General features: G+C 39.2%; 2 protein-coding genes across 2 annotated transcripts; both read right to left on the bottom strand.

Annotated features, from left to right (window-relative positions):
* Nucleotides 1-1,906: 1,906 nt before the first annotated feature.
* Nucleotides 1,907-17,200, bottom strand: LOC141008473 (serine/threonine-protein kinase 38-like). Its single transcript, XM_073480850.1, has 14 exons — nucleotides 16,915-17,200; nucleotides 11,455-11,594; nucleotides 10,731-10,782; nucleotides 10,498-10,620; nucleotides 10,299-10,382; nucleotides 10,069-10,192; nucleotides 9,077-9,231; nucleotides 8,878-8,980; nucleotides 8,706-8,767; nucleotides 8,315-8,432; nucleotides 8,110-8,233; nucleotides 7,926-8,021; nucleotides 6,661-6,752; nucleotides 1,907-6,423 (listed from the first exon to the last, which is right to left on the bottom strand). Exons 2-14 carry the CDS (start codon nucleotides 11,586-11,588, stop codon nucleotides 6,299-6,301), a joined length of 1,392 nt encoding a protein of 463 aa, XP_073336951.1. The 5' UTR covers nucleotides 11,589-11,594; nucleotides 16,915-17,200; the 3' UTR covers nucleotides 1,907-6,298.
* A 2,912-nt stretch (nucleotides 17,201-20,112) lies between these two features.
* On the bottom strand, nucleotides 20,113-25,143 carry med21 (mediator complex subunit 21). Its single transcript, XM_073480689.1, has 4 exons — nucleotides 25,084-25,143; nucleotides 24,609-24,723; nucleotides 23,848-23,948; nucleotides 20,113-20,798 (listed from the first exon to the last, which is right to left on the bottom strand). Exons 1-4 carry the CDS (start codon nucleotides 25,123-25,125, stop codon nucleotides 20,619-20,621), a joined length of 438 nt encoding a protein of 145 aa, XP_073336790.1. The 5' UTR covers nucleotides 25,126-25,143; the 3' UTR covers nucleotides 20,113-20,618.
* Nucleotides 25,144-25,145: the final 2 nt, after the last annotated feature.

Here is a 25,145-nt window from a genome sequence, read left to right as displayed (position 1 = left end):
CATCATCAATATGCTATTAGCCTAAATATAGCCAATGATTTGGTTAATTTATTACTATTATCATTATTATTATTTAAAACTTAGATTATTGGCCAATTAAACGCTGGTTTCAATGCAGGTTATTCAAATGTATGTAAACTATCTACTTCTCAAACACACATTTTGCTAAAGCGTGGAAGAATTTATTTCACTGCAGTGCCTCTAGAAGCATTTTGAACAACAAATTAGACCAATCAGCATCCTATGAATGTTTCTAAAACACAAACAGATCATTGTTAACACCAAACACATAGTCTAAATAGTTAAATCATTTTCAGAGTACAAATTATCAAAGGTATTTGTTGTTATTCCTGTCAAATGACAGCTTAGGTCGAGTTCTAGGAATACAGAAAAACAGCAGTGTTTTCATAACCAGATTCTTTAACGTTTTAAAGCTGCATGACAGTCCCGTGTCTTCCACAGGGAAACATGCGTTATGAATTATCCACCAACTGTCAAGGAGGGAGGGAAAAAAAGGTTTTCACATGACAACAGTTGTTTATCTGACCCATTCACAAAAACCTGCTCAGCTGAAAATACACAAATATGATCCAAGAGCTCCCTCTAGTGGCCTCAGTGAATCACAGCAACAAGCTGCGCTACATTTTAAAGGTAGGATGAACTGCTGTTGCTTATAAAAAATATACTGTAACCAGTTAGTGAACATGTTTTCAGTTTTGATACTCATGTCAGTTTTAAGCGCAGTTTATTAGTCATAGTCATTTTTTATTCCTCTAAGCTATATTTGTTGTCATTTTTCCCTATTCAGTGCAAAGGTCCATAGTGTAGAGATAGGAAACAGTAGAAATGAAAGCATCTGTATCAAATTCAGTAATACATCACACTACTCTTATCAGATTATCATCACACCATTGAACATGTTTGCCATGGAATCGCTGTTTTATGCTTTATTTTAAGATAAAATGGTCACTAACTACCATCAAATCAGCTTGCAATGGTCATTTCCTCAAGATTATAAAAAAGTGATAAAACAGTGTAATTTATCAAGTATTTGCAATGACAGACTTTTGAAAACTTTTATTTTATTTATTGAATAATGCTGTATTACTGTAAATTGTATTAATTCCAGTAGATTCTACATTCATACAAGGTAAAATGATCATGTGTAACTGTATTTCATCACTTCACTTTGTCTTTCCCGCTCTGTATCTACCACAAGCCTGAGATATTACAATTAGTTGCAAGTATAATCATTAGAAACTGCAGTAAGCTACACCACAATTTACTCTACTGTTATAGGCACTCACATTTCTTATTCCTTTTATTCTGAAGTAATTAGGAAATATGTTTAGGTACACCTCACTTGGGTAATGGTGTCATAATAATGACTAATGCATGTGTTGAGAAAAAAAAAAACTACAGTCACTATTACATAACTCTTATGGCTGATTAAACCATCTCAGAGGACACTGAATTACAGTTGTATTCGCTCCATCAGTATAATTCCTGATGATGAAGATAAAGATCAATCCCCTCCACAACATGTCACATTCAAAGTTACTGCTTTTTAATGTCAAACGTTGCGCTCTCTAATTCAGAATGCTATCATCATGCCATGCTAACAACCATTTATAATAATACTGATATGCTCAACAAGATTATTGAATTACCCTTAAAGGAAGAGTTCACCCAAAAATGAAAAATGTAGTCATTATCCACTCAGCCCAAAACAGCATTGCAGCATTCTCTTCCATCAGTATGGTATATATATGACTGATATTTCATTTTTGAAAATTCAGTCAGTATCCTTTAAGCTTTTTCTTCAGGCCTTCTCCTCCATGTGTTAATGGTATATGTGGTCTTAATTTAAGACCCACCTGCTCAACAAAAAAAAAACAATGCCAAAAGACTTTAAGTGTTTAATTTTATTATTTTAAGCATTTTATCAACATAAAAACTCATCAACGTGAATGAATATATTAATGAGCATTTCTTCCTTCAATCCACGGACAGTTTCCTTCGAGTGTCTACAACGATATGTACACAGCATTACACAGAAATACCTCACAACATAGTCCTGGCCTGTGGAGAGGGGCGGTGGGGAGTTTAAACCTTTTACAAGTGAATATTTGCTTTAACAAGGGGGGGAAATTACATATTATTAGCTCAGTCACAGGGCCTTTAGGTTTCTGAAGCAGAGAAGTCGACTATTTAGGTGTAAAATTAGATTCTAATTAGATGTGAATGGACTGCCTTTATCTTTGTCATTTGCTTCTTTAGAAGAATAAATACACCTTTCCCTGCTCTCCAAGTCAGGGAGGTTACATCTCTAAACATCAGTCATGAAATATTATGTGAAACTTATCACAGGGTTGAGTCAATAAGCTGGTTTGGCCCATTAGAAATGAACTGTCAAGCTTAACTTGTGATAAAAGTGAAACATTTCCTGAACTCTTCTCACTCTCATGGAGAAACGGCGTCTAAATAATTTAGCTCCTTTTTAGATAAAGTGGCACAGTAATGGATTTCAAGTCATCTCGTACATATATAGAATTGTATGGATCCAAAATACAGTATTTACCCTCCTTTTTTCATGTCCTGTGCATCTACTCTAGAAAAACAAAAAGGGTGATATTTCCTCTATTACAACACAGAACATGAGATTTGACATTGAACAAAGTCACACATCACCTCACAACAAAAAGCACTGAGTAGCTACTTCGTGAACAGTCGCACTCACATGGTCACACACACTCGCACACCTGTTTGTCGTGAAACAATATTGAAAACGGTTTGGCTGTGAAACAGGACGCTCTGAATACAGCAGTTTGGCATCTTCCAGGTTGTGTCAGATTGTTCCAGGGGTTTGACTAAACCGGGAATCTGCAGCCATCAACACAATCCCCCATCATGCATCTGTCCTATATCCTGGTCTTAGCTTTGATGCCATTTGTATTTGGGTTACAATCATACTGTAACATTTTTATTCAGGGGGGAAATACTGGCCAATCAGAGTTGTATATCTGATGTGATGCATTAAAGGGGCACTCAGTGATTTTTCACATCAAGATCAGTTTACTCAGCCTGTGAAAATAGTTGAGTGAGCTCTTCTGTGGCTCTGGAGGGAGCGCTTTAAAGTTGGAAGAAAATACCCTGATGATGTCATAGTGATGTCATTAGGGTTATCTCAGCTTGGGTTTAGCGATAACAGATAGCAACAGAATGCCTGCATTATTTATAAGGGGAGAGTTTGAAAGACATAGGCATTTAGTAGACAGGGAGGGTCGAATTAAAGCTGCAATCATGTTGCATTATGGGAAGTGTAGGATTCACTGTTTCTGGATCTTAAGCTATACTTAGGGACTAAAATTCACGATATCTTCGTCTCTGCTGCATCAATTCTTACCATTCTCTTACAAATTTGTCTCTTGAGTCCCAGAGCTTTACTCTTTCAGTACTCTTTACTGAATTACAGTTAAAGAGATAAAATATAACAAGAGCTGGGGTGTATTATAATACATCACTGTAATTTATCAATCTGCAAGACCACTTCCTCTATCAATCCCTCAGGAATAGCACCACTAACAGTTTAACATGGGATCCCTGTGATGGCTACAGCTCAGCTTCCAAATATGTCAAAGTCCTCAGTATACTTCCTGTCCCTGTCTGTACATTTATAGCTCTTCCTGCCATTTTGACACATAACAGATGTCCTAACTGAGAAACGTGTCTCTGCCGCAGATTCATTTGTTGACAAGTGTAGAAATAGAAATGGCAAATTATTCCATAACCAAGTTAAGCTCTCTTGGAAAGGTAGTTTTGAGTTAAGTGCAGTTAAGCGACGGCTACATCTGAATATGTGTTGAGTTCTTTGGTAACTACTTGTAGCACTGTGTCTAGTCATGACTCTGAGCAGGCGTGATGGTTAAACAGGTTGTTTTGTTGAGAAAGACAGGCCTGGCTTTAGCTTTTTAAGGGTTACTTGCAAAAAAAAACAAACCATTAAATACATCCAATGGATACTTAACTCAAAATTAACAGACACTGAAGACCCTCTAAAACAAAAAGCATGCGGTGTCTAAGATATCCACCATGCTAATCTATTCTCATTTAGTTTTCCCACGTATTTCATTTTCACTTGACAAAGACACTTTGTTCATTGTGTTTGACTTGAGTTTTTATGAGCCCCTTGTTTTATTATCTCACAATTTATCTATACTGCCTTTGTTTCATTCCTGTTTTATCACTCTGCAGACATACAGAGTTGTTACTTCCCCACAAGTTAAACATTTTTCCTTTTCACATTTAGCTTCTTTTCTCCTGCAAACAGCTTTATTATTATTTCTACTAGTAATTATCACCTTCTGTTTAATCTCCGATAGTGTTTATCAGCTTTTTTTAAAGGCACTTTGCAATTTTTTTGTCCATCTAAGAATGAACCTATTGACTTTTTGGGCTCCTTAGGATTAAATTCAGGGGAAATATCAATTACTGTCACACTGATCTGAACAAAACAACAGGCTCTTAAGGGAAGTGACACACTCACAGCGCTTTGTTTGGCATAAGCGAATGGGCAACACTCCACAGTAACGGATGTCAAGCACAGGGTAAACTGCATTCAGATGTTTCCTGGCAACAAGTTGTTCCTCTGTGAGAACAGCAGCAGCACTGGGGCGGTGCCACAGGAAGAGTTGCCCCACAGCACTGACACAAAGTCGCACTGTGAGTCACAAACATGAGAGTTCGAGGAGGGTTCCAGCGTGATTCGAGTTTCTGCCCTTTTGTTTTAGATCTATCTATTCTGAAAACAACTAGACATGTTCAATTCAATCTCCAACACTGGGAGTAAGAGGCAAAAACTACCATTATGATAAAAACTTGGGAGAATTTCAGACCAGTCACCTGAATCAAAATGTTGGCAGTACAGTTCTACAAAACGTGTCATATCACGTTAACATTATGTGCTTATGACCTGGCTGTCATATCGGAGGGGATTGTGGCAGAGCTACATTCAAGAATATTATAATTATATAAATGTATTGTTACATTTTTTACAGTCATGCTAGCAGCTCCGTGAGGCTGTATTTACACAGAAGTGCTTTGAGCTAAATGCTTACATCAGCATACTAACAACCACAGACAGCATGTTTATGTTAACCAGGTTTGACGTTTACCACCTTCACTCTCTTAGTTTGGCATGTCTGCAAGCTAACATTTGCTAATTATCACTAAACACAAAACACCTCTGAGGCTTTGGTCATTGACCAAAGTGTTGACCAAACTATAATATATATGATATTTCATGCTGGACCAAAGTGGTGGACTAGCATGGCGATCCCTAGAGCTATACAGCTAGCATGGTTGAAAATGTGTCAACAGGCCTAGTCTAGGGATTAGAATACAGTCACATAAACATTCCTTCCATTGCCTCAGAAAATGTTGATGCTAACTGAGTTTCAAGTGGCACCCACTAGTATTTTGTTAACTTGCACTTTGCCACAAAGAACTTGGACCACCACGATCTCCAGTGGTTTTCTCTTCTGACTTAAAGAATAGCAGCAGTTGAGGTTGCAGCAGGCTCCACTTTCTGTTAGCCAACAGATAAACCAAAACAAGATGCTTCTGCCAGTTAAAAACAAATTGAAAAGGAAGATTTCTCACACTTTTAAATGCCTTCTTTCTAAATGGGAGTAATTATTCAATATAAACCAGAAAGTGAGCTAAAACCCTTGAAATCATGCTGGAACCTTCCTTTAAAATCCATGAACAGAGTATAACAGAGGGGGGTGAGAACAAGCGAGGGCTACCTGTCCTTACTCACTATTCTTTCAGAGTCTGACTACAGGTCTATAGAGCTTTCTTCAGCATTAAAAATTCTATTCAGAGCTAATTTAGCCACCAGTGTAGAAACTATCGCTGTGGAGATGTCGAAGCAGTGATTTGTTTTCCCACCTCATTCGCACGGTTGCCTTTAGGCAGTAAAAAAAATCCTCTCCAGAAGCAATGTGCCATCTGAACATGCAGATATGCTGATTTAGTGTCCTAGTTAGTGCGCTGGCCTGAGAGCTATGGCTAAAGACGGCACGTGTATACGATATAAACAACCGAGGTAATGCGGTAACGCTCCTTAATTTCCGAGCTCTTGGCGGTTCTTGCGGCGGCTGAGCAGACCTAAATAACTTGTGATGAGGGTTAAATTTAGACTGAGAGGCCGACGGCGCAGCCTTCAGCACCAGCGGGGCTCCACGGCCCGACCCTGTGTCCGTAAATGTCTGTTTTGTCTCCAGGATGCAGCGTGTCAGGCCTTCCCTGCCTTCATGTATGTGGGGATGGTGCCTCGTTGAGTCAGACCCTCAAAGCGTTTGTACGTGTAGTTGAGGAACACCCAGTCCTTCGATTTGAAGTCTGGCTCCGTTGCACTGGCTGTTAATAGACACAAAACAAAATGAGGTGTTACTCAAATTGCCACTTGAGGGTGCTACAGTTCATACTATATAAATAAGAATCACCTTTAAAGCTATGATTATATTAAGAGAGAGACCAGCAAGGAGCTTTTGACAACAAGTTCCCTGTTGTTGAGAATCTAATTACTGATCATGTCCCATATGTTGTCACGCTGTTGTCATGCAGTGTGGCAAGCAGAATAATTCATGAACATACCTGGCTGAAGGATGTCTGACTCAGGGAAGTCGTCAAAGTTTGAGGTGTCGTCAATACTCTTGATTTCAATGGAGATAGCTGCTGGCCGCTCCCTGTGGAGGCAACAGAGAAGGGTCATGGACGGTTGAGGAGGAAGCAAGAAAGTACCAAATCCTCAACACATGAACATATTTGATATATCTTCCTTATATTGCTAACAGCAACGGCCCCAAATATTGAGTTTCAGTCGGACTTGTGGGTGGAACACACATCCTGCGTGTTTAGTGTGAGACGGCTGCATTGTTGATGCATCTTTTTACAATGAGTTTGTCTTTCATAATTATCAATAAATATGATGAGGGGATTCTCGTTTACCCCCTTTGAAAGAGTGAGCAGCGGGAGGGAGAAAAAAGGGAAGGGAGAGAGTGAAAGAAATGAAAATAGTGCACAGGAAAGAAACTGCCCGTCACCTGTTGTGTGTATTCTCTTCATGTCTGTGACATATTCTACAGATACAGACACTGAAACTGTAGTAAAACGCTGGTATGATGTCGATATGACTACAAGTTGTGTTCAGGTCTATTTTTGCAGAGAGCCACGCACGTGTTGCTGATAAAATAGCCAAGACTACAAATCTGTAGATGACGTGTATCTGCAGCCTTGCTTGGCTACTCCAGCTGGCAGTGTGTTCAGCCCCTTAGGGCTTATCATGAAATTTGAAGTAAATACAAAAAAGAAAGTAAAGTGATTTTGAAGCTTCAATGAGCTGTCATCTGTCTGTGCTCTCGTTAGCTCAGTCAATGTGACGCATCCTCCACTGCACAGAGGATTGTGGGTCAGTAAAGCCAGACGAGCATGCTGGCTTGGGTCCTGCAAAACGTGAGCAGTAAGACATATTTTTGGCACACTGCATTTGGCAGTCATAGCGGTATGACATAAGCTAAATCTCCCATGTAAAATCAGCGCATTCACAATGTTTAATGGTTTATTAAATGGATTTTAGATTCTCTGAGCGTAGGCGATGATACTTAAGAAATGAATTACAGTGGTCTTCATCAGGCTTAATTCTCTCTATGTATATTTTACCGTGTGCTGCTGTAGCTTTGACATTAATCCGACAGCACTTGAGTAACATCACTTGTTGTTATTGACCTATTTAGGCTGTCATCTTGACTTCTATGTATAAGTGACTCGGGCGCTCATCAGACACGAGACCAACGTGTTAAATTGCCATCACATTTCTGTAACATGGTGTCTATCTGAATGGGGCTTTATGCTTCATGTACCTGATGTGCTCCCAGTCCACTGACTCAAAAAACTGATGACTCTTGATCTCCTCCACACTCACAGCTCCGACCCTGTTCTCAGCATCGGTGCAATACCTGAAATATACAACAACAGACTGATAACACAGGTGTCCATGCAGGTTATGAAAAGAGAAATCTGAAATAAAAATGCATCTTCACATACTTTAATATTAAGTCTTTGGCCCTCTCTGAAATGGGGACTTCAGGTGGGAAGACGAGAGTTTCCTTCCAGTTCATCACCTTCCTGTATGTCTCCTGCGGCGTCTCAGAGCAGAATGGTGGATAACCTGAACACAGCCAACAAGTATTTTGTCACAGACGAGTGATAGCAGCAGGTTTATTTTATTAATTTTTTTTGTGGGTCTTACCGATGAGCATTTCATACATGATGACACCCAGAGACCACCAGTCACACAGCTTGTTGTATCCCGTCTGCATGAAGACTTCAGGGGCTATGTAGTCTGGCGTTCCCACAGTAGAATAAGCCTGAGTCACACAGAGAGATAGAAAGTGAGAGTTATAGATATGAGTATATTAAAAATAACTCAACCAATACAACCGACGCGGCCAACACACTCCATTCATGTTAATAATTCACATGAAGTTATTGTAGGATCTGGAGGCTGCTGTGTTAATCTTTACAGAAACAAGGAAGCTACTTTTTCTTTTCTTTTCCCCGCATGTTGCAGTCAGTATCAACACTCTTTCCTTCTTACTCTCTGGATTCTTATGCACGTTCAGTAAAATGCCAAGCCTCACCAGCTGCCTCCGGTTCTTCTTCCAGGTTTCTGCTTTCCTCTTGGAGTTCATATTTTGAAAAGCTGCAAGATGCAGGAAAGAAAAGCAAGTGATTACTTTCTGTAAATAGTTACAATATGGGTTTTTGCAAAAGATCAAAACAGCGTCTCCGTAAATGTGATTTAGAACTCACAGAAATCACTGGGCGGATTGTGCGTCAGGTTCCTATAAAATTCAGTGCGATGAGCCTTCTTCAGTCCCGTACACAGGCCAAAATCTGACAGTTTCACATGTCCCTGTGAGCACATAAACATTTGATAAGCCACCATGCACTCACACGCCACACTGTAGGATTTAGAGACAGTCGGGATATTTCTGTGTATCTGTCTCACCCTGGAGTCCAGCAGCAAGTTGTCTGGTTTGATGTCTCTGTGGATGAAGCCCAGCTGGTGGATTGAGTCGATGGCCAGGACCGTCTCTGCGATGTAGAACTGCGTGGCCTCTTCGGACAGAGTGTCCTTCTTCATCAGCAGGGTCATCATGTCGCCTGGCAACAAAGTCAGAAGTTAGAACTGATAATACACAACATTTTTGTACTGGTTTATGTCACAGATTCATCCTGTATCCAGTTCAAACTCAATATCAGCAAAAAAACTCAATGGAAGTTTTGAAGTACATTCCACATGGACAAGTGTGTCCTGGGCCATATTTAAGGACTGCCTACTAATGTCTTCCACCAAAAAAGAAGAAAAGCAAAAATGGTTTACACACAGTCTGATTTCCATGTGGTTCACAGCCATGTAAATTTATGTTTGTGCTCTCTTAACCTGCCATTGTCAGCAGAAGATGTTGTGAACACCCTGCTTCAACCTATCTAGTCGTTTAACTTGTAGCTGCGATATCCCCAGAACCCCTTTAAAAAAGTGACTGATTGAAGAGAAACTTAAAAATTTCTTTGTGAAACAGCTATAGCAAATTCTAAATTATTCATGTCTTCTTGTAAATTCAGCATCAAAAGCAAAACATGAAGTTGTCTTTCTCCATTTTTACACGGCATCACTGTACCAGCCTGCCTGCTTCAGTGTCCAAAGTGTGTCTTACCTGCCAACATTTAGCAGCTGTTTGAACACTGTCCCAACTGATTTCACCATTTACAATAAATGTATGAAAGAGGAAAACATTTGTGGACGATAACGTCAAATTTAAAAAAATACTGTTAACAGTAACCAATATAGGCTGCTTCATTTGTTGCCTATGGAGAAAGTCCCCAGACTCCCTGGTGTGAAGTGACAGACTTGAGAGCTGTCCACTTGTGAGTAGATCACCCAAGAGGGATGTTAATATCATGTGTAAACAGCCTCAATCTTAAGTTATGAGTGCAAACCTCCAGGCAGGAACTCCATAATGAGGTAGAGGTTCCTCTTGTCCTGGAAGCTGTAGAACATCTTGACCACCCAGGCACCGTCTGCCTCCACCAGAATATCCCTCTCTGCCCGAATATGAGCAACCTGCAGGGAGACGGTAGACAACCTAAGACACTTGCAGTACAAGAGCACGGATGCAGCAGCTTTAACAGTTAGCCTGGAAAACTGTGGTGCTGACAAAATACTTTACCTGTTCTTTTTCCAGCATGTCGGCCTTTCTCAAAATCTTCATGGCGTAAATGTGTCCTGTGTCTTTTTTCTGCACCAAACGCACCTGAAGGAGACAGCAGTTACATTTAGAAGGAATGTCAATAAACAACAACTAGCTATCGTATTTTCTATTAAACTTTAGAATGGCTCAATCTTGTACGCTTTTTCTTATACTGTACCTCCCCGAAAGCACCTCGTCCAATAACTTTAAGAGACTCAAAGTCATCCAAGCCAAGCCGCGTCCTCTTCAGTCGCAAAAACTCAGTTTCCTTACGGGCGTGCTGCGAGCGGCGCATTACTTTCTGCAAAACATGGGTAGACATAAACAGTGAGTCATCTGAAGAAGTCCAAGAGAGAGATGAAATAGAAAACAATGCCTTTTTCTGCAAGGAGAAGACAAAGAGTTCAGTACCTCCTCATCTGGTAAACCCTCTTCATCCATGGCCTTCTCCAGCTTCTTCTGCCTATTAATAAAAAAAAACAAAAAAACAACAACAATATATAATAAAACTTTCAAAAGGCATACAAATCAGAGCAAACAATGATTATTAGTAACTTTACAATATAAAAATAAGACGTTTTGGAGTGGAAACACACAAGGAGGGACTGAATGTCCTACAATGATGCAGGTCTTATAAATGAATCTCCGGTCATTGTACGCAGAGGTGTAAACAGTGAGTCAGTTGTCTTTTACCATGTCACCTGGAGTAGAGATAAGCTCTAAGGTGGTAATGTGAGAACACAAGAGGCTGTTTATGACACAGCCTTTGTTGTGCTCACACCTGAGATGAAACACCTCTGCCTCGTTTCCTTTTGCAGCAGCAGATGGAGTGACACCTGATGCTTTAAACAGCAGCTACATTTACATGCAGAGGGGAACTGGCTGCTCTGCGGTTAAGGTGATGAGAGACTTGTACTGCATGAGGTAACTCATGCTCCTGGAGATTGTAATTAAAAATTACAATCTCCAGGAAGGTAATAATAATAAGGTAAATAATTTGTTTATTGTAGCTGTTGCTAAATAGACACATACAACAGGGCCTGGAATATCACTGATAAAGACAAACGAAAGAGAAAAGGGTGGTGGTGTCATGTCAGCTAGTAATGTGGGTGATAAAACCACCGCGCAGTTTCACCTCATCTCACGCTCCTCGTGCTGGGTGAGCAGAGTGCTGTAGAAGTTTTCCAGTGTCAGCTTGGCCACAGTCACCCTCTCTCGGGTGTGGTTGCTCATGGGAAGGGCAGCTGCAGTCCCTCCCGTCATGGCCATACTATCCTGTGAGAGAACATAAGAAAACAAATGTGCACATCAGTCCAGTCACTGATTCTACTGTGGTGTCTTAATTGACTATTGATGAATTTTACCAGCAATATTCTCTACTTCTACAGTACTATTTTAACCTGCCAGTGAGGAGATTCACTAGGAAGAAATAAAATCTTCTCACTCTTACAAATAAATAGTGGTTTGAAAATGTCTCAATTCTAAGATGCACTGCAATGATTCTGCACTGATGCAGTGACAGAATATAATCAGGAGTTTTCAGCCTTCACAAAATTAAAGCCTACTAATGACAGCTGGATGATAGAGTTGTAAAGTTACATGGCAACATTGCTCTCTTGCATTAAACTGTGGGCAAACATTTGGACAGCTGGCCACATTTCAGATTTTATGAACTTGCTGGGAAGCATGAGCTGGACAAGACGCACATTGTGTGTAAAATCTGCCTCACAACTATTACTACCTGAAGCTAACATCTGCAAATACAGCGAGCAGTCATGAATTGAGGAGGTGCTGTCAACTTTAGTGTCCACTCTGAGAGAGGTGTGTGCAGCACAGTCATGTTTGTGATGTTTGCCAAATTCACAGTGCCCTGTCTTAGAGCTACTATGTGAAAATATTTTTGTAGATTACAGCCCACGTGTAATGCACCTCACAACACTATCTGATTAGTGAATTGTAGGTAATTTTAGTGGAGCAAGTATAAAGTAGCTGAAAAAGGAAATATTCAAGTACCTCAAAATTGTACTTCAGAACAGTACTTGAGTCAACTGATCAACCCCTAGTTTTGCTGCTGAAGCCTGGTATGACCACTATCTTACGGTGACTAATGTTAGCAAACTTCAGCTAAATATTTCTGTGTACTATAAATGACATGACTGAGTCCGTTTACCGACTTTATGACTCTTGTGCTACTGCTATACTATTTTAGCAAGCCAGCTAGTTCAAAGAGCCTTCTCCTTTCTCCTTCTTTACTGTATGAACTGTTAAATAATAAATTAACAAATGTGTGGAGGGGTAAAAATCAGTGAGGAGATATAAAATGGTTGCTCAAATGTTAGCTATTACCAACTTTCTAACACTAGCACTTCAGGTGGATCCGCTGATAAACATTGCTGAACCACTTTCTAGTCTGACCGGTCCTTTATCCTGTAATCTTCAGTTATGGTAACAATGGCTGATGCAGGAGGAATCAGCATCACAATAATGACAAGAACCCACCATCACAGTAAGCTATGGGCCGAATGTGGTGGCTGATAAGTTTACCCCTGCACCATCTGTGTTTCTGCCCTGAGTTACGTGTTATAATGGATAATGAAGTCTTTTAAACTTTCACATTCAAAGCATCATTAACTCCGCTTTATTTTTCCCTTCAATGAGCGAGGTAAACAAGTGCTATCCATTTTTGCATTTCAATGAGTGCAGCTCTGGAACAGATCCCTTGACCTCAGGAGGTACCTAAATCAGATCCCTGGTACAAAAATATTCTCACGACCCTATAACAGGGACAGGGAATCATGTGCTGGATGCCTCATGGTATGCAGGGTTTCATTCCAGGCACTCATCAGTGAAATCGCCACTGATCTTTCTCTGTAGGCATTCCTTTGCATTTTCATACCATCTCGGATAATATCGAAGTGACGAAGACATATTCCAAACTGAATGATAACAATCCTGGAAATGTGCTTGTGACCTGAGGAGGTCCATCATTCATTTGCAAGAACAACACATCACATAGCAACACTTTTGTTTTAATCCCTGCGCTCTTTTATGAAATGATTGTTCTCTCCCAGGCAATTTGGAACTATTTTCTCTACAAGGGCACATATTGACCTCTTGGATTTGGCGTGTAGCCCTTGTGTGGGTGTAATCAAAAGCACAGAAGAGAAAAAACACACTAGTGGGATGGAGGTTGTTTGAATAAAAACCAACATGAAAACAAGGAAAAAGTAAGTAAGCACTAAAAGGAGAAGTTTAATCCTCTTCTTCTTGAATTAATAGAATATAATTAACATAAGCAGATTTTGAACATACTGTATTGTATAATAGAGAGAAGGAGGAAGAGGATGGATGTGTACATCATCAAAACATTTCTGCAGGACTTCATCAGAAGGCTTTGGATTGACGTGATTAGCTCACACGGAGATTAAACAGCCCTGCAGACCAGAGATAGGAGCCATGTTTCGTCTGGTCACCGGTCCCTTTTCCGTCCCGCCCCACAACAACAACACACTTCCTGACTTCTGAGAAAAAAATCACTGAATCACTGCTGAAAACTGCTTGGTTTGGGAGGTTTCTATTGGGTGGAGAGCAGGGACACGGGCAAATAAGGGTGTTGAGTTACTGAGGTCCTTACAGGGTTACCTGAGCACAACACTTCTAGGAAGCTCAACTTGATGATCACAAATCAAATTACAATTTTGAACAAACACAAAGCACAAGCAGACTAATCACAGCACCTCTGTCTCAAGTAGCCCACATATTCCCTATGTGATGTAACATGTCTGAGAAGATGTGCATCAGCTCTGTTAATCTACAAGGCCAGCTTACATATTGTGAGCACCACAACACGTCAACACATCACCTAATTAAGCTATTTTCTCACACTTCCCTTTACGTCACTCTGGAATACTACGGCTGGGCAACACAGACAACACAAGAAAATTAGGCAGATAGGCACTCCTGACAATTCTGCAAGGTGCTTATTTTTTTTTATTTGATATATTTTTATAGAAAATATATAGGATTTTAAAGTGCGGATAAACCCACTTAAAATAGGCGAACAAGTTTTTTCTGGTGCGTTAAGTTCGACATCACTAACGCGCTGGAAAACAGGGAACAATGGAGAGCAGCACGGAGGCCAGAGACATTGTTTGGGTGCTTACTTTAATACATCTTTAAACTTTAGTCTCTCTTTAAAACTCTTCACAGACTGAATGATGTTCGGATGCCGACTGAATGGAGATAGATGGGAAATTATCCAGGCGCTAGCGTCCATAACTTTAATAATTATTTTGATGCTACAGTTGTATTTTCATTTTATTTTTGCCTAAAGCAAATATTGAAAATGCTTGCCATTTATTTAGCAGTGCATTTATGTCCAAAATTCCCTCTCCTTGTAGCTCTGCTTTTGGTCTCCACCAACTCCTAAATGGAATATCTGGCTCTTTAGCTCCTAAATGCTCCACTATTTTCACTGGCTAGCTGCTAACTTTGCCGTTTGTCATTATGTAGCTTTTTAGTAAAAATTTGAGCGAGCATTTTCACTGAAAGTAAATGCCTGTTGTTGCCAAAAACAATATCATAAAAGCAGAGAGAGTGAACCAAAACACTAAAGTTGTGGCCCACGAAACCAAAACAGTGCAGAGCTGTGTGGAGCGACATAGTCAGCTGGTAACTCTCTGTGGTTTTGTCACTAGTAGCATTTCTTTCATATACACGTAGTCATTCATTGTTAATGTTAAACTATTGATTATTGCCTCTTTAATAATGTTTGATCACAGAATGTTCTTAGTGATCTGTGCAAATCTTTCAAAATAGCTATTTAATCAAACCTTACAATATCACAACAATATTATTACTTTTTTCTCTTTCTTTAATTCCCCAGGTACAGTTTGTTGTGAGCAGCTGAACTTGAGCATTGGAAATAATGAGCACACTTGAGCCATGGGCCTGGATGGGTTCTTGTTTCCTCACCAAGGTGGAAAATGAAGCATCATTAAAGTGTCAGACTGTTAGCTCACAGCTGAGCCAGCCGGGCCTTTAGCTCAAGTCTGGAGGGATTCTGTTTGGCTTGAAGTTAACCAGATCCACCCCCTGGCTAAACAAACAGGGCTACATCACTCAGGCACTTACAAGGAAGGCTTTATAAAAGCAAGCTCATGGTTTGGAGACTAAAGCCTGCAGCCAAAAACAGGGGCAAAAATCTGGCCAACCTGTTATCTCCAAATAAAGTCAAATATTTGGTCACAATCAATTAAAATCTGTTTCTAAACTCAGATGCCTTATCTCACTGAAGCTGTCAAATGACAAAAAAAAATATACAGCCATTTCCTACATACATATAGTGTTACATATCCATGTAGATATGTTTGGTTTTATTGTACAGCTTTTGAAATCTCAGAGGTGAAAGGAATTTAGTCAGAAGTATTTAAAGTATTTTTTTTTTTTATTTCAACGTGTAAATCAAGCAGTGGATTCAGAATGTGACTTTTCTCCCAGATGTTGGATTCCTCAGTTTGGTGTAAAACTACTGAGTTAATATGTATGTATGGAGGGACACATACACACACATACACTCAAACACACACACACACACACACACACTCAAACGCACAGAGACACACTCCACCCTTTAAGTACAGTAAGTGACTGGACAGGAAACCCTTGCCGTCCTGAATGAAAGGGCTCAGTCATGACGCCAGAGAGAGGAATGGGGCACACACAAATGTGAGCGCACTCTCTCTCTCTCTCTCTCTCTCTCACACACACACACACACACACACACACACACACACACACACACACACAAGGCATATGAGATAAATGACAATTTTTGATTGGAAAAGTCACTATAACACTCAGATAAAGATATGGTGTGTTTCAAGTATTTAATACTATCCCTAACATGATGTGTTATCATCTTATATGTCATATGCCAACATATTCGTTATATATATCCTTATTCACCAGAGTCACAGTGTTTGTTTTTACAGTATTAATACATACTTCAGAATATGCTTTATGATTGAAAGAAATGCCAAAAAAAAGACATTATTTTAAATGTTTTTAAAAATATATCTGCAGTTGCATGTATTTCACATTGAAAGTAGACAAAATAAATAACTTATTTTATGGCTAATATCAAAGCAAGTGCTTTACATATGCTTTCAATAATTCAGTGTTATGTATTACAGACATTCACCTGCAGTGCTGGTGTGCAACTGAACGCAGCATTAAACAAGCTACATACACATCGGTGTCATGTCTTGCTAATGTTTCACAACTCACATAACGTTAAATTGAAACTTTTTCTGTCAGCCTGTCAAACCTCTACTATCTGATACCGTGCTGTCACGGCTGCCTGGCACATGACGGTTGATAATATTAATTTATTAAGATACAATTAAGTTTTAATAATATTAGGTCAGCAAATATGAATATCGGGTCGGGTTGATGCTGTGTCGCGGTAGCTAGCTATGTGTCCGCTATAACGTTATCCCCTTAGCGTCTCTGTCTGGCAGGTTCCATGACAGCCACAAATAAAAACCCGACAGCATAAAAATAAAGAGCAGTGAGGGAAATATTTTTCACCTACCTCCGTTTCCTGCTCCAGAGTCAATTATTGGCTTGCCGCCACCACACAACCCAGAAGAAATAAATATAATGTGTATTTTTTCGTATCTCCCTGCCTAATATTAAGGCAGTTGAAGGCTAGAGGCTCCAGTTATTGGCCACCCTTTAGAGGAACTTATCAGGCTGCACAGTAAACATCGCCGATATCAATGCCAAATCATAACAAAAGTCCTCCAACGGTGGCAGCGAGCTAACCTGAAATAATCTGAAAATATTTTGCGGTCTTCATTTTTACCCCTTGACCTCAAAATTCCGCGCTCCCTCCGTCTTTATTGCCATAAAATATGAAATAAGCAGCGATGCTTCCTGGGACCGTCGGTCTCATCAGACGCTCCAGCCACGCAAACGGCGCAGCACTTGAGTGACGTGAGCAAGAACCAGTCACCGATGAGGAATAGAGCCTGTGGTTTCCACTAGCCAATCATATGTGGGATGTGCATGAGAATGACGTGTGCACCAGCCAATGAGAAGATCTGAACCCTCCCACAAGGGTTGTGTTCCAGGACGCAGGTTCATCTGGCTAGCAAGCATTTATAGCTATGACAGAATATACTGTAGCTACAGTATTTGTAAGCTTTGTTACATAATTTCAGTGGTTATATTTAGAGAAAACCCTTACTAAAATAACTAATACTGTTGGATTTTTTTAGAATTATATTACACAAGCAACACTGTAAAATAAATAGTTAATGCTCACATAAATAGTAAAATTCCATATAAACTACAAGGTGTAAGGTCAAGAAAAGGTCACATTGTGATCAAAACTACAAATTGCAGGTTTTTAATTGCTATAGTTGACCAAGAATGCATATGAATGACTTATATTGAAATATCACTACTATACAAATAAAACAGCAAAACTGTAATCAGGGGCTACTTTTTCCTATTGACAATATAGGAGATAAAACACCACAAAGAATAATGAGATAAAAATAAAATCACATTAGCGTGCCAGGGACTGCAGCTTGTCTGGCCAAAAATAAGTCAAATGTGGCCATTGGTTAAAATAGACACCACAGATTATGTTTTCACATTTCAACATAACAATGTTGAGATTCCAGAGGAAATTGACTTTTCCTCCCGCCATCCAAGCAAGTCACTTAAACATGTATTCACCCTATCTGGAATTTTTAATTTCCTTTCACTTGTGTCTCTATATCAAAGGTCTATGGGACAAAGAACAGGTGTATGCTGTAATCAACCCAATGACTACTGAAAAACACAGGTAGTAAAACTGATAACACCAACAACAAACCTTTGTTGATCAAAACACAGAGAGAGCCGCTCAGGCTAGTCAGTGAAGATTCTCCGCCATGAATCTCCTTATTTGGACGGGCTGAGAGCTTTTACTGTTAGAGCCATGATGTCAACATACACAGAGGTGGGTGTACCCTGCTAACACGTCTGGGTGTGGTGTCCAGCAGACAAGGTTGTTTTTATATTTCTCACATCAATGGGGCCCACTGAGCTGTGACACAGCACCTAAATTTAGATTTGGGCTATAAACTCTCTGGCCCGCAGCCTATGCTTCACAAAGTGAAGTCTGAAACAGACTGAGTCACATTTTTAATGAAATCAAAACTGCACCACATGACCACTGCTGTGTAAATGTTGTAACTGGAGTTTTGTTTGATTCTCAAATGTAAACAAGGAAGATCCTTTCAGCTAATCAGAGGAGGCAGTACGCAGTGAGCAATTTTATCGGATAAAAAAATCATAAAATAAACACTTCATTGGTGGGGTATTATTAAATTATCCTATTCTGTAAATCACTGTGTGACCACCAAGGTCATCTCAGGCGGATTACATACAAAAAGGTCTTTCTCTTCTCTTTATGCAAGCTTTTGATGTCACACAAACACATTCATTTGGGTGGTTTATGCAGTTTAAGTATTAGAGATTCACAAAGAGGAACAAAATAAACCCATGGCTTTGTTTCAGATGTGTTTTTGGCCTCCTCTGCCTCCTGGAATCTTCTGATTTCTCACACTGAATCTTTGAATAGTCTCAACTTCCTAAATAAGTACATTCTTAAGTCATCAGCAGCTCTCTTCCCTATTTTACCCCTCAGCAGACTGTCATCACCCTCATGCTATTTTTATCTTACTTATGAAATCCTCTCAAACGTCAGGAAATATACTCAAATCACAGCTTTGTTCCTAAAAACATTTTTGACATGTTAAGGGGGATCTAACCAAGCAGCGCCAGCATGTGCTATTTCAGGTGTTGAGCTGATGCTCCTGTCTAAAATGACTGAAAACAGCAAAATAAACCTCTAGTCACTGATCACCAGTTTACATAGAATGAAACACCAGCTCAAAGGTCATATCCATCCCTAAAAAGCAGAAGTGTGGTCATATTAATGAGATCACTTCAACAAAAGCACTGAGTGCATCATTCATTAGATCATTTTGCAGCGCTTGCATTTCCTGCTAAGTTGTGATTTATCATGTGACACTTTGATAAAGCATGTGAAGCTACTGTGGCAAGATAAACGATGCTGTACAATAAGGCGCCACAGATGTTTCTGATTGAGGATGGACAAAGTTTGTGATATGAATTCCATGTATTTTGGGCATGAATATTGTCATTTTGCAAATAAGTCCGATGAGAGGGGAACAGTTGCAGTCAGCTTGCAAGCACAGACTGCAATTAGAAACATCCTCCATGTTCTGAAGGGGAAAAATGGTTCTTCTGATTGTTTTCTAATAAGCCAACACCGATAACTACCTGCCTCTCATGGCACAATACTGATCATTTCATATTTTTTACAATTTCAAAATAACTCCCCAACCTGTAGTTTACACACACCAGAGGTCAGAAAGGCTGAGATGTTGTCTACATTGCGTGACTCTACACAGGTGCAGCAGTTCTACGTGATGAGCGCAACAACAGCATTATTGTTGCTCTTTCTCTGTGCGTAGATGCTGCACTTGCGAAGTCAGCTAAAGCACTTTGGCTTTGCATTATCAGCTCTATTTATCGGCTATAATTAAATTAAATATGATAATGTACATTTTCCAATATTATATATTGTGCATTCCTAAATTCTAATACTAATTTCATTGATAAACAATCTGAAGAATGTATGAAAACAACAAAGTCATACTTAAAATTGGTCCATGGAAAGTTACAGTTTGAACAAATTGAACTCCCAAAGTGGACTGTTTGAGCTTTATTTGAAAAAAAGAACAAAACTCATCAGATATGGAGTTGCAGTGTGCTAGGCGGTTAACTAGTCTGAAGAGTGTTCAGGTTTTTTGAGTGATCGATTTCAATCATTTCATTCATAAATATCTACAAAAACAGACTCAATCAATATACAGCATGTACATAAACATAAAAAACAGGGTGACCATTCGCACATTCAGACCACAGAAAACCTCTATGGTAATATTCTTCCAGACTTTCTATATCAGCAGAAACAGCGTTTATGTGAAGATCTTGTACTCTTTTTCCAACTGGCATCTTTTATTATTTTAACAAAGCAACAGAGTGATGTTTCGCTGACTGTATGGCACCTCACATTTCCTTTAGAAACAATCTCAGCATATTTCCACGTGTTTTGAGGCTTTCAGCTGATTTTTGAGAGTGAGAAAAAAAAGTTGAAATGAGAGAGAAATGACTGAAAATTGTCCAGAGCTCCATCATGATGCATGTTGCAGGTCAGGATTCGGCTGGTGAAGGTTGGCTTGGTGCTCCGTTGCGGGTGCGGAGCTGTGACTGGGCAATGTCGGCCAGGGCACTCTGGATCTTTTCCAGCAACATATCGCCGCGGTAAACCACCTCCTCCAGACGGGCTGCTGCGTCGTGGTTCTCCTCCTCCAGCTGCCGGAGACTGGCCGCCTGACGAGAGGGCACACAATCATTTACTATGACATGTTGAGGGATTTTCTGTGTTTTTCAGCATCAAATGATCAATTTGAGCTGGAATTATTTATTCATTTATACAAAGCCGTCTTTAAAATGAGCAACACAAAAGCAAAAATTACAAATTGTAAGCTTCAGGCAACATCCTTTGTTTTAATGACTCATTTATGAGAGGACATTCTGTACTTGATGATGCTCCCTTTCTCCTGAACTTATCCGTCTGTAAGCCACAGTGGATGGAGAAACAAGAAAATATACCTGGTCTAAAAGGACGGTTACCCTAAGTAATAAAAAAAAAAAACCTCCTTAAAATGTTTCAGAGGCAATAAGTCATGAACCTCTGCACATGAATCTGAAACAAATTGGCCACATATGACTAGAATAAAGTGAGAAAATAAGGTAACCTACTACACTTCCTTTACTGAATTATACTCTACTGATCAATAGTTGTTTGTTTGTGCTGTCAAGACAACCGACTGTCGGCTCAAGATGGAAATCAAACAGATGTTAAGGAAATGATTCACATGTGTGCTCAGAGTCTCCCCTGGGATGTTTCCCTGTAGCTGACAGTTTCACTGTAAACATTGTATTGACACAGCTACATTTGATTGAATCTTTCCCTATATACTCCTGTTATAGAAGCCTCTCCTGACACTGTAGCTTAACAGTTCCCTGTCTGCACATAAATCCTCATTTTCTTGCAAATTTGTCTGTCGTGCTTTTAAGCGACAGTAATGTGGAGATGTTGGCACGGTTCATTTACATTTTCTTGTATGTTTGCCTCCACCGCTACATATCAATCAAGTTATATTGCCAAATTCAGGCTTGACATATACTGACATATATTGTGAATTTACAGCACCTCAGTTAATGAGGATAAGATACTGTTAAAGTGTCAAGGTGGTAAAACTGTTGGTATTAAAAATCTTACAGGCATTTTGAACTGAAGACATTTAGACATGTCACTGCAGTAAAAGCACAGGTGTAATCAATCAAATTAACGATGGCTGAATTCTATCTGCTTCAGTTTCAGGTGTATAATTCATGCTGGCTCACTGTTATGGCTTCCTGGGACACTTAAACAGAGCAGAGGCATCGTTAATGTTATGAGTAACACCTGTGCTTTCCCTTTTATGACAACTCAACTGTCTTTAGTTGGATACACCAAATTGGCTGTGGTGACACCATTTTTTTATTGGATGCCATATGTTGTCTCGTCATCAAACACCATATTGTGTCAGGCTTTTAAGTCACATATCACAGCTGTGAATTTTAACTATTAATTTCTTTTATCAATTTGTTTTTCCTTGTTTAAGAAACTATATAGTGTCTACATGGCTTGCACTAACCATGAAGAGAACTTTATCAGCCAGTTAGTGATAGTATGGTTCTAGTTTTTTTTTTCTAGTTCCTAGTTAATATTTGAGTCATTTGTGTTCTCAGTTATTCCATCAATAACCTCTTGGAATCTCCTTCTATTGTTTACAGTAATTTGTGTCTGTGATACATGACTTGGCTGCTGTAACAATGCACATAACATGAGTGGGATTTCCAAAATACCAAAGACTTTGCGTCTCAAGAATTACTTATCAAGAAACTTAAAAAGGTTCCTTTCTGCTGAATTAGTCCACTGACATATGAAAAAGTGACGGCTGTTTTTACTGTTTTTTTACACTCGACTATACAACGATGCAGGCAAGACTTTGTTGTCTCGTTCTATCATATGCTTCCTTCTGTAACTCCATGCTGATATGTTGAAACACAGTAAACAAGAAACTAAGTTTGTAGCAGCAGGTTTTTTTTTTAAATAGCTGTTGCTAGCCCATGGGGAAGTCCCTGCAGTGGAAACATGGCTATACTCCTTTCTATCTTTATGTTGGAACAAGCTTCAAACATCTTGTGCTTCTTTAGTACAAGAGTAAATTGAGAATGCCCACAGGAAGTATCCTCATGTCCTCTAATTTTAAGAGGAGGCTAGCAGCAACAGTGTTGATCTTTCCTCTCCCATGTTCTGAAGTTCACGAAGGGACAGAATCGAACTCTTTTGAGCCACTTTTATCTACACTGATGAGATTTTAGTGTGTGAAATTGTTATTTGCAGAAGTGTGTTGCACATATGCAGTTCTCATTCTTAACTTTTGAGTGATGTAAACCAGAAATGACATTGAGATTCCTCATCACTGTAGACTGATATTTAAAATAACATATTTTGGAGTCATGCTGATGAAGATTCTAGCTGGTGTAACTTTAAATTGAGTGAATATATCAGTGCTCAAAAATACATGGACATGCAATACATCTATTCTCATACTCATTCCAGATATACATTGGTCACTCAGTCATATCACTTGCATTATTTTCTACCCAGTCACCCCACAGGGATCATTTGAATTTAATCTAATATGACTTTCTATTTTCAGGAAATGTATCAACACTGAAATAGCTTCAACCCTCCTTCTTCTTTTATCAATTTTGACAAATTCAGAAATTAACTTAAATTAATTTTAAATTAAATTTCAGAGCTCATCAGAAAATTGTTTGCACTTCAAGAACATTAGAATCTGCACTGAATTATAGAAATTCTTAAATGATCAAACCTTAAACTGTAGCATACACAGTAATTTTGCAAATGTTACGATGTGATGTGGGAAAAATGAACATACATATGCAGTATATAATAAAACAGATTTATAAGTGTCTATATATCAGTTATTAAAAAATGTTAATCCAAGAGTATATTAGCAGCCTCTAGGCTTTTTACAATACATTTCCAGAACCAGCAGCCTTAAAATGGACTGCAATCATCTGGTCGTTTGCTTTATACCTCTCAGCAGAGCAGACATCATTTTCCTTTTTAGAGTCTTGAGCTATCAATGTAGAAAACAGCTGTGCAAATGTTCACTTGGCTCCCCCTGCTGACTGACCGCTAGAAGTACTACCTGGGCTTTTGTGAGTGTTTGTCCTCTCTTGTCAAAGAATCTGCAACTGGAATGCATGTCTGAAAGTTTCTTGTGGATGTGCTGACCTGCAGAGCTGCCGTGGACTCCTCGCTGGGCAGAGAGTCGATTAGTACATCCACATCTTTGGCTGTTCTGGCAATCAGGGCTGCAAAGAGCTGGGCATATTCTACAGGGTGATAAAAATGTTGAATCCTTATGTTAACAAATCATGTATCGTCATTACTGTAAGCCAGTAGCAAAAAGATACGACTGAAGATATAAAGCAAGAGAGATGTATGTGGGAAGAAGAGTGAACGGTAGACAACAGATGTATCGATGTTTTTATTTTTGGGGTATTGTAGCGAGATAAGAAGACCGAATTGCCATTTTGTTTTCCTTCGTTATTCATTATTATAATGTGGGTATCACAGAAAAAATCTGACATGTGTTCACTGATTCAGAGGTCTGGAACCAGGCTAAGGAAATTGACCAATACCAATGGATGGATGGTTGGATGTTGTCATACCTATAATAAAATACGTCAAGTCTTTACTATCAGTAACAAATTCATAAACCTCTATTCTCTCCAGGCCTATGATTTTGTTAAATACTGCCTATTGTTTAGATTTAAATAAAACTGGGGTGTTGCATATAAGGCCTGTGGCTTAGATATAGTATATTATGTGTTATCATGGATCTGGCAATATCCCATCAATTTAATTTTAAAAGTCAACGTTGGATAAGTACATCAATAATGTGAACCAGACAGTGTTGAGAGCCAATATATGTTCAATGAGGAAAAAGAGAAGTAAAAATTAAAGGTTTAAAATAAAAACAAATAAACCACCTTCTGTTGGGTTTGCTGGCTGATCTTTGTTGATTGCCGTCTGGATGTTACTGAAGGAGGCAGGGGGCGCACATTGCTGGAGGACCCCGATGGCATTACAAAACTGATCTGCTAGCTGAACACACACAACAATAACATTTAGATCACACTTTCATTCAAGCAGGACACTAACTTTCAATGCTACCAGTCTGCCATCCGTTTACTAGTTGGTAACTATGAGTGACCTGGACTTTCCAATGTTGTAACACTGGTATACTGTAGCAAATGTTCCTGTGTGCTGCTATACTGAATATAACATCAAGCTGTCGTGATACAGGCCCATGGTCGTAAGCTACGCATTATGTAGCAATGTTGGCAAGTAAATACAGAATAGAACTACTGCTTCGCGATAGCTACCACCTTCAATTGATATAAAAAGTCAAAACATAGTTATTTTTCTGTAATTATCGTTTAAAAACTCTTAAATTTCACTTACCGAATTGACAGCGTCCTGGAGCTGTGTTAGCCTGTCCGCCATGTTTTCTGTAATTGAACAAA

Source organism: Pagrus major, chromosome 14 (genome assembly GCF_040436345.1).
Source record: "Pagrus major chromosome 14, Pma_NU_1.0".
Taxonomy (NCBI): Eukaryota; Metazoa; Chordata; class Actinopteri; order Spariformes; family Sparidae; genus Pagrus; species Pagrus major.
The sequence above is the reverse complement of the archived record's forward strand: the minus strand, read 5'-3'. Positions and strand labels throughout refer to the sequence as shown.